The sequence below is a fragment of the Rhipicephalus sanguineus genome, chromosome 4 (genome assembly GCF_013339695.2).
Source record: "Rhipicephalus sanguineus isolate Rsan-2018 chromosome 4, BIME_Rsan_1.4, whole genome shotgun sequence".
Lineage (NCBI taxonomy): Eukaryota > Metazoa > Arthropoda > Arachnida > Ixodida > Ixodidae > Rhipicephalus > Rhipicephalus sanguineus.
In genome coordinates, this window is record NC_051179.1 from 116,687,939 (window position 1) to 116,706,303 (window position 18,365).

Sequence of the window (18,365 nt, forward strand, 5' to 3'; positions counted from 1 at the left end):
ACCACGTGGACAGGCATGCCATTCAAAGTTCATGCACAAAGGAGAAAATGAAAAGGCAAGCGGCAAAACACGGGACAAATGTCCTAGACAAAACCAGGAGAAGGGTGACAGGGACCTAACACTTGAAACAATCAGTATGACTATCCTATTTCGTTAGTAAGTGGTACATAACAGTAAAAAAAAAGAAGGAACAGTGCCTAAAAGTACATTCAAAATAGCACCACTTAGGCTTAGCATTACGATCAGCATAAAGAAGAACCTAGCGCAGTGTGATTGACATGCAACTTCTTTCTTCGCAAAATGTCCAACTTTTGCACGTCCAGACCTTCATCTGCATGAAGACAGCCATCCGTGCAGTGCTAATAGCAGTTGCCACGACGTTGCCACCTTGCATACCATAATGCAGCCACCGCACCGATGTACGCAGAGTCACTTGAAGAAAAAATTACTTGTATACGTGTTATCACCAGTTCCCCATCAAGAGAGACTAGCTTCCAGACTATCGACACCATGCCAAACTTCCAACAATGGAGGCACACGTGACGCCACAGAGACTTTGGTTAGGCTGAATATAAGGACAAAAAGCACATCGCTGGAATAGAGCGAGGGGAGCACAGCTCTTGGTGTGCTGGGTGACAGACCAAGAACATTTTGGGCAGGAAACACTCCACTGCCGTATAAGCAGGTGGAATAGTGAACTTTGGCGCAGTTGGCAAAGCTGCACTTGAGTGGGCACAGCAAAGCACAAGTAAAAGGCGAGACTTTAGCAAAACGGCGCAGTTGGACCACCAGTGATTGCAGCCTCATGTGCAATGATGCAGAGAAATAAATGTTTGGCATCACATCTCTCAACACTGTCCTCCTATAGTTTATGAGCATTTGCCACCTTTGTGAACTGTGCTTAGGCTATTAAGATTTTATCAAACAACAAAACTTGCCTCTGGCACGGGGTCCAGGAGGGCCTGCTTCAAGCCCGGTATGATGGCTGGCAGGTACGGAGCCAGGTCCTGCAGACAATAAAGCCAGCTCTGAACACTGGTAGTAAACAGGGTGAGCAACATGCAAGCCCCACTGCCAACCACCCAACTCCTGGCAGGAGTCGAGGGGCTGACATTCACAGTTACAGAAAACTAGGGGTGTGCGAATATTCGAAATTTCGAATATTTTTTTAATAGTGTTTGCTATTTGATTCGATTCGCACTGGAATTTTACTATTCGAACTTCCCAAAGACAAATACAGTCAACGTCTGATTAAAAGTGACCCCTTCAAATTTTCAATATGCTTCACCTCATTACACTCTCGTATTGCGGCAAAGCTGCCTTTCAAGCTCCGTTACGGTCGAACTTAGCCAAGAGACAGTCCACGTCAGATTGAAAGTGACCCCTTCAGATCTTCAATATGCTTCACTTCATTACACCCGTATTGCGGCAAAGCTGCCTTTCAAGCTCCGTTACGGTCGAGCTTATCCAAGAGACAGTCAAGGTGCGATTGGAAGTGGTCCCTAGATTTTCAGTATGCCTCACGTCATCACACCCCGGTATTGTGGCAAAGCTGCCTTTCAAGTTCCGTTACGGTCGAACTTTGCCAAGAGACAGTCAACGTCCGATTGAAATTGGTCCCTAAATTTTCAATATGCTTCACCTCGTCACACCCCAGTATTGCGGCAAAGCTGCCTTTCAAACTCTGCTACGGTCGCAAATGTTAACTCAAGAAAACACTGGTTCAAACATGGAGATGAAAGATGTGGCAGAGGTGGGGGCTCAATAAATGCTGTTTTGGACCTAAAATTTGGGCAGAAAATCCGAAAAATCGAAAACCGAAGCTTTTTACACGGTTCGTACAGAATATTTGACTGAAAATTCAAGGAGTTTTCAAGGATTTCAAGGATGAAAAATGGCAAAATTCAAGGAGTGTTAGCAAAATTTTATTTGCTTACAAGACTTATGGAAGCTGTTAATAACAGAAAACATAGCGCGCGCTAGAAGAAGAGGGAGACGAGAAACGGCGCGTGGCACGCGAGGCTTTGGTTTTTTTGGACGGGAATAAACGGCAGCATTGGGACGCGCTGCTCTATATCTTCAGGCGTATTGTCCTTAAACCCGGTATATATTAGAGCGAAGTCTTCGGATTTTACAGAAGCAGCGAAGTTTTCGCATGGATTTCTTTTTCCACAGTAGCTATCTCCAGCTCCTTTTCTTTAGCAGTTCGACGAAAGCTGTTTAGCTTGACTAAGTAGGTAAGGTCGTTTTTCACTTCAGCTTCTTCCGAAAAACGGTCCGCAGATTCCAGCAGGCACTTGAGAGTTTTTTGAAGCTTTGACTACCTTCCGTGCATCTTATCAAGCTCTTGCTCGAGCTCTTTTCTCTTTGAAGCTGCCTGCCGTGACAGTGCTTGTTTCTTTTGTTCGTCTAGGTATGCAGCATACCTATGCCGGGCTTGGTGCACTGACGCCTTCAACTCTTTTGAAACCGGAATGTTCAGCAGGCCACCATGGCTATTCACAGCCTCGCAGATAACTCGTTGAGAAATATACGACAGCTCTGCCAAATTCTCGACCGCAACCTGCTTGTTGATGCTGAAGCCTCTTTCCACTGAGGCCTGCCCATGGCTCAGGAGGAGAAGTATTTTCACCACAGCCCATAACTGCGAGAATGAAGCATCGTGCTGCAGCAGCCGCACGAAAAATCTGCCAAGATGTTCATGATCTTTTTCATAGTTTTGTAGTTCATGCCGTTTTTCTAGACAAAACTGAATGTACTGTGTGCACACAATGTTGCGTTTGTGCTCAAGAGAAGCTTGTTGTCGATTAGGCAGTTAAGCACAATTTTTAGCTTCCCAAGGCACGTGTCTGTCTTGGACATCTCTGTGGGGTCGAAACATGACAACCCACGAACGACAGGGTACCTCAGGGGACTTCTCTCCATGACTTTCAGGATCATGTTCACGACGAACTTCCGGCACTCGTACCTAAACTAAAGAATACACTTGGCACTCGCTTTGCAGCATTTCAAAATCTTCTCAGCTGCACGTCCAACATCCACCTTTTCAAGTTCTGTGTAAACGGCAGCATCTTCAACATCAATTCACAGCAGCTTCGTGATGCTGGTGGCTTCTGTCATTACAGAGCACTTTACAAACCTTGACAGAAGGCTCCTCAGAACCCTTTCAAGTTCTTTTGCCAGCAAAAACGTCTTGGGAGAATCACTCTAAAAAACAGGCAGGAAAGGCTGCACAACCATGGCAACATTTAGGGAAAAATTCAGTTTTGCAAATGCAAGCTGGTCATTTAGAAAAGCACTGACGTTTTCATATGCTCTGCATTTTGGCACGGGCAGCCTGCGGCCACTCACTGCTTCAGTGTATTGCTTCAAGTGCTCCCATGTGGCCAGGGCTCTTTCCAGTACGGGCATGTTCTCGATCCAACGGTGAGATACAGAAGGAAGTGGGAACACACTGCTCCCTGTCTCTCGAATAAAATCTTCTCGCCTGGCCGGTGCATCATGGAAGAGTGAGAATAAGCTGGACAAATATGTGTCAACTGGCCAGCCCGTTGCATGCATTCCAGCTTTGTAGGCATTATGCACTGTGTTAAGGCCACACGATCCAACATCTAAACACTGAACTTGCAAGTCATTTTTCATGAGCTGCTGGAACTTGTGGAAAAGGCTCCAGTTGACGTTGGGGCCATCCATGGAAAGGTGAACAATTTTGCTCATCGGAAAGGACGCCAGCGCTTCCGTCAAATTCTTCAAGAGGTCGTCCGCTGTGCTGTGGCCCATGAATGCCGATGTCACATACCTTGTCGTCACCTCAGAATTGTTCCACAGTCTCACGTGAACATCAAGCTCGTGAACATCTTTTGCAGGTACAGTAGACTCTCAATAAACGAAACTCTCTTAAATGAAATTGCTGCTTAAATGGAACAACTGCCTCTAACATGATTGGTTTTGTGCTTGAATTCTGCACCCCTTTTCATCTCTCAGTAAACGAAACTCCTGTTAAATGAAACATATTTTCCTGGTCCTTTCAGCTTTCGTTTAACAGGAGTCTACTGTATTCGTTTAACGTTTCATCAAAAAGGACAACAAAATGTTCAGATTTCTCCATCATGTCCAAGACTTGAGAAGCGAAAAATGGGCGCAGACCATGGCACGCGACGTACGCGCATTTTTTTCCCATACAAGTGAAGCTTCTCGCAATATCGCTATCCGGAAACATCTTTCGGAACAACTCGGAAACTGATCCGCTTGTGCTGTATGAGTAGTGTGAAGACACAACTTTCATCGTCCACAAAATTTCGGCTTCAATCACGGAGTCATGCCTTCTGCAGTCTTCGTCAAGGGTCGCAGCTTGAGAGGATGTTTCCGTGTTTTCCCGCTGAGAAGTCGTTTCTGTGACGTCTGCTGCTTGCAAAAAACTCGTGACGGAAGAGCAGCCCTCGCCTGCCGCAACTTTGGATCGGTGCTTGGCACTTCTCTGATGGCTCTTCAACGCCGACTCCCCCACTGTTGCAATGTCGACCGACTTCTGACATACTGCGCACTTCGCTCGATAAGGGTCGCTTGTCTCCGGCCTCACCCAGTGACGATATTCGCTGTGCTCCAGCCATGCAGACTGAAACTTGCACTTTCCGCCTGGCATCCTGTCAAAGTAAAGTTGCAGGCATTGCACACAGCACAAACGCGAACTTTAGCCGAGAAATGACGCGCGAGGCCGACGCACGGACCGAGTATACCGTGTACCAACCGACCGACCGTTACTATAACTTGCGTTGGATTGCATTGGATTTCTGGCTCGCATTTGTTGCCAGACGACGCAGGCGCGGCCGGTTTCGAAACCGAAACTTGCTGCTATTGCTCTCCTGTCAAGACTACATGTTTTCGCGAACAGTCCTCAGCAAACGCATTTTTGAAATCTGTGCGACTTACGGAAATACGTCGTTCATTTGCTATATTGAAGCAAAGTCCACTAAATTTTCAAGGATTACACTCAAACCTCGTTATAACGAACACCGATATAACGAATTATCGGTTATAATGAAGTAAATGAGGAATAGTCTTGCCATAGCTACAGTGTTAAAAATAAATGTTTATAACGAATTTTCGGATATAACGAAGTTATTTTCGTGGCAGATGCGACTTTGTGATAATGAGGTTTGAGTGTACAAGGAGCTCACTTATATCTAAGGAGTTTCAAGGGCCCTTGAATTAATGTTATCAAATTCAAGGACATTCAAGGATTTCAAGGGTCTGTGCGAACCCTGTTTTTAGCACCCAAAATTTCAGATGTTCTTATATATCGACGTCGACGAGGCAGATTTGGAACTCTGGACTTGAAGAGAGCACACCCTTTCCACCACATTAGTTGGGCTTCCACAGAAGTTGAAAGAGGAGGAGAGGCTGGGGAAATGGCATCTTTGCCTATCACATGTAAGGTGTTGTTGGCGACACTTTGGTTGCACCAAATCATGTACATAAATAGAATTCAGCCTCTACATTGCCTCATTCTTAATAAGACAACTATGAAACACCACCCTGCCAGTGCTTCATCAACCTAACGAAAAGAAACGCTTTCATGTTGCTACCGTATTTACTCGCATAATTTGCGCACTTTTTTTCGCGAATTTGGAGCTCCGAAAAGGGGGTGCGCAAATTACGCGGAGATTTCGCGAGCACATCTGAAATAACGCACAATATATAGTCCTAACACGCGCGATATAATACATTAAAGAAGAAAATAAATTATAGCGCAAACGAACGGTTTTTAACAGAATTAGCACGTACTTTAACCAGCCAGATTCGGTCATGCACGGTCTAGTCAGAATCACTGGTTGAGAAGTCCGACTGAGAATCATCGCCGCGGCCGCTGTCACCGCTTTCCCATAGCGCGTCGTCCTTGGTTCCGTCGAGTGCGTTGAGGCGTCTTGAAGCTCTTCGCGACAATGCTGGGAGTGACGAGGTGCCACGGCACGGCGATACCGGCGGGCCTAAGCTCTCGCGCACATTTGAAAAGGTATTTTTCAACGGCAGGAAGCTTTCCATGCTTCGGTCCTCGGAACGGTCTCCTTCCCGGTCTTGTATTAAAAAGCGAACTCTTCTGTGGCACGGTTCCCGTTTCCTTAGCTTGAATTTTGCCGAATAGTTATTGTAGCCCAGCGCAAGAGAACAGTGAAAACGCAACTGGCTGATCGCGAAACCTAAACTGCCTAAACTTCCGAAATCAACGAAGGCTGCGTCGCAGCGCGGAGCGCGGACGCAGAGGAGGAGGGTCAGCGCGGGAAAATGTTGGCGCGACTGGCCCTCGCACGCCTCCGATGCAGAAAGTAGTCCGTGCCGTGTCGCGTGCATGCATTCTCACGGCGGGAGAACGCTCGAATAGTTCTGACAACTGGTGAACAGGTTTAGGTGTTCGGGTACAATTGGTACGGTCTCAGCGGTTTCCGGAGAATAGAACGAAGTAATCGGAACAAGGGACTTCGCACTCGCAACCTGTCTTGTGTATGACTGCGCTCGCCTGCTCGGTGAGGGCCGCGGCGGCCGCGGGGCGCGGCCGTCCAAAGTTTCCCAGTGCGCGCGCGCCGGCGAGCTGGCTCGAGCGGGGCGGGGAGCGCAAAATATGCGAGTAAATATTTTTTTTAGCAAAGCTGGCTAAATATTAGGGGTGCGCAAATTATGCGAGGGCGCAAATTATGCGGGTAAATACGGTATCTCATAAGAATATCCTTAGGAATCCTCTCTACCTTTTTTTTTTTGCAATTTCGCTTCGAAGTATTAGAAAAATATTCTAGAATTTCGAGAAATATTCCAAAAATATTCGATTCGATTCGCACCCAAAATTTTGCTATTCGCATAGCTCTACAGAAAACACATCAACCCGCAGAAGCATTCCTAGCACTTGTGTGCCAAGTTTCCTGCAGCGGAACACAGAATTGTTTCCACTAACTGATATCATATCTACATTGAAAGTTGAAAGTACAGAAACATTTAGGTGATGACTTTTTTGGGTGTCATCGCTGCCGAGGTTTTGACATGTCTGGAGTCCGAGGCAAACAACATCTTTTCGTGATATGCAGAGAAAGATTTATGGAATCGACACAGTGACGGGACGAAGTTTTGACTTGAGTGAAATTTTGAGATACTGGAAGTTGAGACGAGTGTTTCTTGCACAGGCAAGCCATGCCTGAACTTGTTACATTCACTTCAGCATGAGAAGATTCAGTGATTGATTGAATTAACCACTGATGGGTCAAAACCACAAACGGCTATGAGAGTAGGCACAGTCGAAGGTCAAGAAAAATTTTAACCTCCTGGAGCGCCTTGATTTGGCTCGTCACACACGAAAGTCTTTGGCTTCACAAAGTACACAACACTGGACAGATAAAATTAAGCGAGAGAGAGGGAACACAGGTGCACCTTGTGGTCAGTAAGGGAGTACATGTTGCCGATGATCTGTGCAGCCATCTTCTTGGTCTCTGTCGAGCGATCCTGGAAGGCACGCTGCACCACGGGCATGATCAACGCCAGCGAGGGTGCGTCGATGAAGTGCACAAACTTTGTATTCAGCAGTGTCGCCAGACAGCCGGATGTCTTCTCGGCCGGATCTTGCAGGGCATCCAACAGCACTGGTACAATGGCCTGCAGTGTGGTTTGAAAAAATTAGAATGCGACAAATTTACGGAAAACCTCTGGTAAGCTGAAGGTGTTCACTACAAAAGTCATTTCACTAGGTATGCATGCAATTGCTCAATTAAATTAAATTCAAGAAAACTACACCCTCCTCTCCCTGCTACAACTCAGCACCATTCACTTGGTTTAGACTAGAACTAGGGGTGTGCGAATAATCCAACTTTTGAATATTTTTCTAATAGTGTTAGCTATTCGATTCGATTTTCACAGGAATTTTACTATTTGAACCTCGGGAATATAATGGTTTGTAATAACGGAAAATAAATATAACGATGATAAATCAGTGTGCAGCATGCTCAGTCTTGCGTTTTAGAGCGCCGACGCGCGAAACTGCCAGACGCTTCCACCGGTGCTCCAAGCGGTTGCTGCACGACAAGCTTGGCCAGCGGGTTCGCTGCTGATGCGTAAAATGACCATCCGCGGTCCCAGGGAGCCAGTGTGCGATGCGATTCGTTGCTTGCAACGAAGCACATTGTGGCTTTTTCACTTCCGCATGTCCGCTAGTGCGATGTTCTTGCCCGCAAAGTTCAAATTCATCTCGTACGTCGGCGCCGTGAGCAGAGTTAGGCCTAGCCACGACTGCGGTTTCGTCTGCAGCGGTTGCAGCAAGCAGCATCGTTTTGACTCTGTGAGCGTTGCATGCGCATGTGCCTTCAGAATTACGTTGTTGCAATCTCTGATCACGTCTACCACAGTTTCGTCGACTGCAGTTGCAGCAAGCAGCAACACTTTGACTCAGACAGCGTTCGATGTGTGGGTGCTTTGGAGCTTCGTTGTCATCATACATGATCAAGTGCACAGTGACCACGGTTTCAGCAGTTTCGCATGCAGCGGTTGCGGCAAACAGTAGTTCCATTTTCAAACCATGTGTGCTGGCTGCACATGTTCCTTCAGAACTATGTCGTTGCTATCTATCATCGAGTCTACTGCGGTTTCGTTCACAGCGGATACACAGGCAGCATCGCTTTGACTTGGTGAGCTTGGATGCGCGTGTACTTTCAATCAAAGTTTCGTAGTCGCCATACATGATCGCGTTGATAGCGACTGCGGCTTTGTCCACAGCAGTTGTGCCAAACAATAAGCAGTGTTTTAACTGAGTGTCCGCTGGCCAGGTGCATACTTTCAAAGCTTTAGGAGAACGCTGCTGTTAGCCATCACTAGACGGTTTTAGTACCCAAGTTCGTATCACTCGTCGCGATGTGGACAAGTATTCAGAACATCCGAATTTTCGCCCATTGGGCCCAATAGAATTCGGCCGGAAAATTTTACGAATTCGTATCGCACTTAAATTCGTATCACCCACATTCGTAACACCGAGATTCTGCTGTATTCACTTTCTGCAAGCATGGGTGTGAAAGACACTTGCAATAAAGATAAGGGAACAGAGACCTGGATCTCTGGGTTCTTGATGACGGAACCAATCTGCTTGAGGGCCTGGGCACCTGCTCGCTGCACTTTGACATGGGAGTCAGACAGCACCTCGATGAGCTTAGGCACGATGGAAGGCAGGCAGGAGGACAGCTGCTTGGGTGCACAGTAGGCCATCGCGCCTAAAAGCTCCACCGATCCTGAAAAATGACAGTGGCACAACAGTACTGGCTTTGCCTCAAACAGAACTGCGTTCCGAACAGTGCTACGAAGCATCTGTTTGCCCAGGCAGAATTTCACAAAGAATTCGAAATTTCGTTGTATTTTTGCACAAAATGCAATGCAAGACACCCCCCTATTAATAATAATAATAATAATAATAATAATAATAATAATAATAATAATAATAATAATAACCGTTAAGGTTTTATGCTCCAAAACCACAATATCATTATGAGGAATACTGTTGTGGAAGGTTCCAAAAATTTCGACCACCTGGGGTTCTTTAACGAGCACTTACCGTATTTATTCGAATCTAAGCCGATGGTTTTTTCGAAAAAACGATGTGCCAAAGTGGGGGCTCAGCTTAGATTCGAGGATTTTGAAAAACGCGCCATTTTTCATCGAGAAAATGCTGCAAAACTAGCGTCACCTAGACAGTATTGTAGCCGTTAGTAGCCGAGCCAACACATGGCTTAAGTACGCACGCGAGGCCGCCATTTTTATCTTTGTGGCGAGTGTTGAGGCGAGCTGTTCGTCAGTTCGAGTCTCGCTTCAAGCGGGCTGTGTGTGGCGTAGCTCAATGGCGCCAAACAAGCGTAGTCATTATAGTGCGGCGTATAAAAGGAAAGTTGTGCTAGCCGCGGAGTCGTCCTCCAACGTTCAAGCCGGGCGGGACTTTGGAGTGGACGAAAAGAATGTTCGTCGCTGGAGGGGCCAACGGGAGGAGCTTTTCGCGTGCGCCGCAACGAGGATTGCTTTTACCGGTCCACGGAAAGGCCGTCACCCTGAAATGGAGACTGCATTGGCCGACTTCGTTCGGACGCAGCGAGCAGCTGCCCTTCCAGTGACAACGGAAGTGCACCAGGCGACGGCGAGGGCACTTTCAAGGGAGCAAGGTGTTTCGGCGGCAGACTTCAAAGCCAGCCGAGGCTGGCTGCAGAAATTCATGAAGCGCTTTGGCTTCAGCCTCCGTCGTCGCACCTCAATCGCCCAAAAGTTACCGGATGACTATGTAGAGAAGTTGCTGGAGTTCCAGCGTTTCGTGCTTCGGAAGAGAGAAGCGAGAGTGTATCTACTAGGCCAAATCGGCAACGCAGACCAAACGCTGGTGTATTTTGATATGCGGTCTCAGAAAAAGGAGCCAAGGAAGTGAAGGTGCGCTCTGCGGGCTATGAAAAGCAGCGCGCGACTGTGATGCTGTGCTGCACAGCGGACGGGCACAAGCTCCCTCCTTATATCGTTTTTAAGAGGAAGACGCTGCCCGCCAATGAGGCCTTCCCGCGAAACGTCATTGTGCGGGCCGTTCAAGGACAAGCCTGCGGCCGTTCAAGCCGTTCAAGGATCGCCTGCGGGGATTATACACGGACTGGTTAAGCACCGAGGACCACCAGCTGACGCCGACGGGCCGCATCAAGCGGGCATCACTGTCTCAGTTGGCAGGCTGGGTGGCTGCAGCGTGGGACGACATCCCAGGAACTTTGATCGTGCGCTCTTTCAAGAAGTGTGGCATATCAAATGCGCTTGATGGCACCGAGGATTGCGCACTGTTTGAGGACAGCGACAAAGAGATCAGCGACGACGACTCGGAATGAGCGCGGCATCTTGATGATGAACCAACTGCTCCGTTTCATCTTCATATTTTCAATAAATGTTTTCTCTTTGTGAATTTTACCCGGCCTACATTCGAGGTAAGTTCTTTTTTTTTCTTTTTTTCGTGCTTCGGACTTTAGGGGGTCGGCCTAGATTCGAGTAATTACGGTAAATCTGAGTGCACACGCATCTAGCACATCACCTCCATCGAAATGCAGCCGAGATTCGATCCCATGACCTTTGGGTCAGCAGTCGAGTGCCTAGACCACCGTGGTGGGTCAAGACACCCTTCTAAATTAATGTTTAAAGGTTCATATTTAAATCGCAAGTATACTAGATTGACCAAGCATCTGCCATAACAAAACAGTACAACCACAATAAGGACATACAGACAACTGCAGATTTCAGTGATGCTACCAAGGACACCTGATTTGGAGCAATTTTTGGAGCAGCAAAATTTCCGTTCTGGAGCATTTTGGAGCAGCAAAATTTTCATCTTGGAGCGCTTTGGAGCAGATAATTTTGCATCTGGGAGCACTCTCGAGCAGTGAATTTTACATCCTGGAGTGCACTACAGGAGCATATTGCAATAACATTCAAGCACCGGAATATTACTATGGGGCTCTTATGAAGGCTAGAAATATTTCGATTCATTGCAAATCTCATGGAAAAAAAATCAGCTCAGGAGAACTCCATATTTCACTCGCTAATGAAAAAATAAGGGCTCATGCAGTTGGGTGTTCTGGATTAACCTCTTCGGCGATTATTTTCGACACTAGCAAATAAACAGAATACACTTTATGAAATAACAAAATTGCACTTTATGAAATAACACTCTAATTACATCTATGTTGTTATCAGCAGACAGTAGACAAACACCGTGATGTACAGCAGTGCCTCAATGCCAAAGAGCCAAACTATCCCTAATGCATTCCCCTAAGAAAACTACAAGGCGAAAGCCAGGTTCTTTTTCTTCTCGATTGACGGGCTGATCCTCCCCCTCCCTCTCTGCAAGCTTTGTGCACCTCACCTGGTTTTGCACTACCTCCATGATCGGCGCGCCGATCATGGAAGCAGTGTAAAGCGACATTGTCATGTGATGGCATCATCACGTGACATCACGATATATGACGTGATGATGACGCCATCACATGATGATTATTTTTTGCATCAATCGATTGACGCCGCCGACGGTCAACTTTCGTGTTTGATAAAGCATCTGATGCTTTCGCATTAATATGGCGTATTGAACGTTAACAACCTGGCCTTACATACCAAACTGTCCTCCACCATGTCACCTCCTTGCCATGCGTGAAACAGCTTCGCTTATCATCCACTTCACAGAGTGAAATGGCTCCTCAACTTTTTTTTAAAATGTTTATTGTGATAACAATTATATGGACACTCTCCGCGGATTTTTGCTGTCGCCATTGCCGTAATTTTCTCTATAAATACCAAGTTAGTAACATCACCACGTGTATTCTAGCCGCGGGTAAAAGCTCGCGAGCGCTCGCGACGAACGCGGCTGAAGCGGAGATTAAACTAGCCGGCCGTCTGTCTCTGTCGCACGGACAGCGCATGAGATAACATCTTCCCGCATGCGGGCCTGCCGTCGATTGCTCATGAAACTGAGAGGAAACGCCCCGCCCGTCTTTCGTAAGGAGCATGAAAGGACGCCAGGGGAACGGAGGGGACTGCATCGCTCGAAGGGCGCAGTCGCTTGCGCGCGCTATCTCGAGGCATCAGGAGACGGTTCGTAAACTTGCTATGCTCTCAACGCTTACTTCGTGTTTAGAGAACTAAGAGCAAGAAAATGCTTCGGTTCCTGGAGCGGCCATATTCCCTTAAACCAGTGTTTTGTTGAGTTACGCGAGATCGGATCCAAAAGAGTTAGCTGCTAGCCTTACATCATTTAACAATACAATTTGTTGGTATCGCATTCATTGCTTCGCCCTTAAGCGAAACTGAGTTTTTTTAACCATTAGCTATTGACCCCCGAAAGCGAGGGGCGGACGTGTAACATGGGGTAGCCGCTTCACTGTGGGCCGTCAGCGACGGGCCCGCTACTGACAGCTGCGCATTTGCGGCTGCTCTGACCAGGAGATATGCTTTTATTAATGAGATGAGATTTTTAAAAAGCAAGCAAAAAATTCGAATTGAAACCCTAGCACGTGAGCTCGAAAGGGCAGGGCCTTTTAGGGGGCATTTACCGCAGAGTGATTACAAACTCGGACGTGCTGGTATAAGCAATTATGAAAAAGCTCTTCCGAATGAAGATCCATGGATAAAGTATATCTGAGGAAAAGTGTGAACGGGTTTCCACCGTTCACGTGCTCTTTCATAAACGCGAAGCGAGGAAAATTCGATACTGTCCCATATATCTACTGCTAGCGATCCCAGATTTCTTTCCGCGATGTCCGGAAACAGAAGTGACAGACATTTGAGCAGCACACATGTAGTTATTACGGAACGTTGTTTTCATTATGTGCCGTACGACGCTTGAAACGAGCTATCAGCAGCGTTTCTGGAACAGACGACGTCCGCCGATGAATTGCCGTCGCACTTTCTCGCTACTGATAGGCCTAGACGTCACGAGCCTCTATGGAGAGCGTGTTTTGCTGTCGAGCCGACTTGCAGAACAGAAGCTGCGTCGACACCGTGCAAGGCATCGTGGCTTATTCGGGACGCACGCGCGAGCGCTATTTATTCAGCGGAATAATTCTTGGTCCATGGTTGTGACTTTGGCAGTCCCAAGATCAAGCTGCACAAGTTCCGACGCGCCGGCCGTACGATTGCTGGTGATAGACGCTCCCAAACCCGAGACTTTGGCGCAGTTTGGCGCAATTTTCGTCGATGTTATCAGGATGGCACAGTAAATACAATTTGGCGCAGGAGTGAAATCACTGAGATTTTTCGGACATGCTCGAAAATTCGTACGCTTTCGCGGCACTGTCACCTGCCCCATAGACCTCCATGTATAAGAATGTCCGAAATTTCGGACACTGAAACTCTTCGGCGTCCAATTTTTCGGACTTTCTGCACAAATTGCAGGTCTGAAAGGCATTAATTGAAGCCCCCCCACCTCTGGCGCGTCTATCATCTCGTAGGTTCCAACCAGCACTTTCACAAGTCGACCTGTTTGCGACAGTGGCAGAGTTCGAAAGTCTGCTTTGCCGCAATGCCGAAGTGTTATGGGGTGAAGCAGACCAGAAATTCAAAGGGGCCGCTATCACGGTATCGTGCAGCGATGTCTTTACAGATAAGCAGCGGAAATGCACGGAGGCGTGATGGCGGCAGGTGGCAAACGTGCCAGTATGGCTTCATACCTGACAACCCTTATGATAAGCATCTTCAGTTAACTGCTCGGTGATGCATGTGGCCTAGCGCAATTGCATGTGTACTGCATGCATTTAAAGGGACACTAAAGAGAAACAATGAATCGGTTTAGACCTATAGATTGCGCTCTGAGAACCCTAATGTCATTAATTTCGCCATCATAGATTTATTAATGGAGGAGAAAATAAAGTTCAAAGTTTCATTTTTAAACTTCGCATCGAAATGTCCCCTTGTGACGTCACGAATTTCAAAGTGTATTTATCGTATTTTGGCGCCATTGGCCCAACAAAATTACCCCAAACTTGGTATGTTAAGTCTGTGGCCCCCTCAGAATACAATACACAGTCAAAACCCGCGATAACGAAATCCCGAGGGAACGAAATTCTCACCGCAACGAAATATTTTCGGAGCACCGGCAAACGCCCATAGGAGTCAATGCATTTCGTAACTAGCGACTACGAAAGATATTCATACCGCAGTCTCTCATTAACGAAATTTTTGAAACACGAGTGCGCAAATAATCTACTCTCGCAACATTAACTATACTCTGTTCCAGAAGTTCCGTGCAGCACTGTGGAAGCTACAGGCCTTCTCAACCAATCAGGGGGGGCGAGCACATCAAAGTGTATCCTTCCGCACCCTGTCGTCTGCTAGCGGCGAGCGCTGCAGCGAAAGCGGCAAGAGCGTCTCGGGACACTGTGCAACTGCGCAGTGAGATGAGCTGTAATTGTGAAAGCGGTTAAATATTCTCCTCGGCACCGTAAAAGCGCGCGCCTTCGAGATACTTGCACGTAGACATTTGAGGGATAGGGTTCAGTGGCTCATGTTTCGGTGGAAAGCGCCACACTAGCCAAATTGAATATGAAAGCACCACGCTTCATCAGATTTCGTATACGCATGCCTATGGGCATGCGAAGTGCCGCTTCGCTCCCTTGTCGTAAAAGCTGATCCGGGAACGATATCGCACAGGTGAACCAGGTGCCGCCATTTTGACTAAGGAGTGACCAAATCTGCCACCGTGGACTAATCACAACCCAAGACTGGGTCCTCCGCGGCACTGTGGACGCTCGGGCTGTGCGGACTACTCATAAAAGTTTGGAGAGTGTCGTACCATTCCTTCGTACTTTATAAGTAAAAACATAACACATACGAGCCACAACAGCGTTATTTCTTTCGTCATTTGCATGTTATACCACGTACAAGCAAGAACTCTTTCTTCAGTATCATGGAGCCACAAAAATTGTTTTATACAGAAAATGCGACAAAATCGTCATGCAAATCACAGCTACAACACGCAGAGAAGCCTTCAAGTAAAAATCCTCCGACGAGACCGCTTGCAAAAGTCATGAGGACAAACAACGGGCTACGTATATGGGGCACTACATCTCGCTTCGCAACAACCTGCGCTCGAGGGTCGTGTAGCCTTGGCTCTGCTGCACGGAACTTCTGGAACAGAGTATACATTCGAAAACTGTTGAACTGCATTCATTGCTACACTTAAATTGTGCAAAACTATTGCTACAGCGCACTTGAGAAGCAGCCGCCATCATTGTTTACAAAAAACAACAACAAAAAGCTGGCGACAATGATGATGATGATGGCTTGCCGAAACACCTGCTCGTTATCGCGGACTACGTAGCCCAATCCACATTCCTCATGGAGTTTCGTTGGTTGGCTTGGCTCTGTGCTTGGCTCTGTCGGCTTTGCGCGCACATGGTCGCGTGTGTGGAACCATTTGTGGAGCGTTTGCTTGGTCACTTGGTGCAATGTGAACTGTGTGTTGTGACTGCTTCGTCCGATTTCGCTGCCTGCGAGGATGCCGCCTCCAACGAAAACGCGGAAGTTCATCACGCTGCAAGATAAGTCTGCAATCATCACTGAGGTGGAAAAGGGCAAGGAAAAAAATGAACATTGCCGAAGAATTCGGCGTTGCGTGCAGCTCGCTGTCCACGATTTTGCGCTGATCCGCGCTGATCCAGCGGAGCCGGAAGAAGGTTCGCCTGTAGGCGCACTTGATGACAGTACTGGTGACAGCGCAGTGCCGCCGTCACTGAGCAGTGCATGGGGCGAAGTTTGTGCCGTGGCAAACGAGGTTCCCGATCGAGAGGCATGAAATTGCTTCATGGTAAGGCCCGCGAAAGCAAACTTACTGACTTTTGGAAATAAAATGTGTTTTTTGTAAATTTCATGTCTTTGCTGCCGCGTTCTCGCGCCAACGAAATTCCCGCAAGAGCGAAATTTTGCACTTTCCCCACCGATTTCGTTATTGCGGGTTTCAACTGTACTTCATTTTTACCGATTAGGAACTACGTAGTCTTTAGTAGAAACGTGACGTCACGGCGAATGGTGCGGAAACTTCAAGGTGGTGTCGCCACCCACATTTTATTTTTGTGAGTTTTCTCGCTTAATAAGCGTCTTCTCGCAGCAAGCGTGGTGTTTTTGGTATTGTGAAACAGTAGTTTACTAATATGAGAAAACTCGTTTTGCTCTTTAGTGTCCCTTTAATAGGCGAGAACCCAGACACGCCGCGCTGCCATTTATGCTGCCTCTTTGTGCGACACCGCTAAGTGCCTGCACAGACGCGTTGCCTACACGAACAAAGCATTGTTTACATGCGCACACTCATCGAGGAAAGCCGAACGAGTCGTCTGCTCTTCCGCGACAGTCTGCGTTATGCGTCACCGTTTCCAAACGCTCCATGAGAGAGCCGTAATCTATTCTGCGCTTTGCTGGTATCAGTGGTGCTCATCACGAGATGCAACTGGCGCTTTTGCAACTAGCGGTTTGCGGCAGATACCGAATGAATTTTTGAGAGCCTGGGCGCGCACCAAAATGCCTGATAAGTGTACTGGGAGGCATTAAAGCTACTTCGGATGTGGCTGTGATGATTTCACCGCTTGAGCGGAATAAAAAAGCATGAATTCGTTTTTTCAGACCGCCCAATTTTTCAGACGATTTCGTGTTCCTAGGGAGTCCGAAAAATCGGACGCTGACTGCAAATCCTGCTTCTCTTTAAATTTCATTGTAATGAAGACTCAAAACTAAAATGCCCCATTTTAAGCCCCCGTGGAATGTTCACACTACCAGTCATTTACTTCTATCTGTCATAAGTTTTCTCCTCACATTACAATCGTGCAAACTGCGGATCCCCCATATCGCTGCTTTCCATTCAGGAGCCTATCTGCGCACACTTGCACACAGCGGCAACAATGTCCGAATAGGCAAGCCAGCGTGGCTGGATTCTTACCCGATTTCGTCCTCCAGAGATCATTCTCCAGGCCAGCAAGCAGTGAAGGCAGAGTTAACTTGACACCGTGTGCTGTCAGCTTGCTCATGACTGCTTTTGCAGTGTTATCTGTGGCCTGAGAAGGGAAAAAAAAAAGAAAGAATAGATGCTTCGCTAGCCCATCCAGCAAACTGACTAGAGCTGGAAAGACCACTAAGGCCTTGTACTTCAACACTCAGGAATACGAACAAATCCGTTTGCCTGTCTTTTTGCGTGCACCATTACACTCCCAAATCGGGATGTACTTGCACTCTCATCTTTCCCTCAAGATCCCAGTGCCCTTTCAGGGAGCACAACTGTTTGTACACCTTTGGTCCTGGCATTAGAATTAACCAAAGGATGTTTTCGACTACGCCACAGTATTTTAACTAGGGTTGTGCGAATAGTGATTTGGTTGAATAATTTTGAATCAAATTCGAATAGTATATATCACATATTATAAACTAAAATGGGCATATTGGTCATGACCCAACTAACCTGTACAATATTTTTTAAAATTGAAACAAGGCATATGCAAATGTCATTCTTTTTGATTTAAAGGAAGTGGAAGTAACTTTTAATAGTAGCAGGATTTGACTTTCGGTAGAATACAAGTGATAATCTGTAAAATATGTTACGTTTTAAAATTTACTATACTTAGAGCATATAAGCTGGTATAACAAGCTTTTAAACTTAAAAAAATGATGAATCAATGTGAGGGCAATATGTCAATTTAACCTTGACGGGAGGCTTAGCGGCAGTGTGAATTTCCCCTGGAAAGGTGTACTCACAGTACAGCACCCCTGCACTGCAGTGAAACCACCTTTACAGGAGGTTACATGCGAATACTTCGAATTTCGAATACTTTGAAATTTAGAAAATGATTTAAATTCGTTTC

General features: G+C 46.9%; 1 protein-coding gene across 1 annotated transcript in view; it reads right to left on the reverse strand.

Annotated features, from left to right (window-relative positions):
• LOC119390613 (eIF-2-alpha kinase activator GCN1-like) overlaps positions 1 to 18,365 on the reverse strand; it is a 298,045-nt gene that overhangs the window by 124,319 nt on the left and 155,361 nt on the right. Inside the window, 4 exon segments of the mRNA XM_049415316.1 lie at positions 939 to 1,007; positions 7,414 to 7,635; positions 9,076 to 9,254; positions 17,450 to 17,564. Of these exon segments, the coding sequence (XP_049271273.1) occupies positions 939 to 1,007; positions 7,414 to 7,635; positions 9,076 to 9,254; positions 17,450 to 17,564 (585 nt within the window).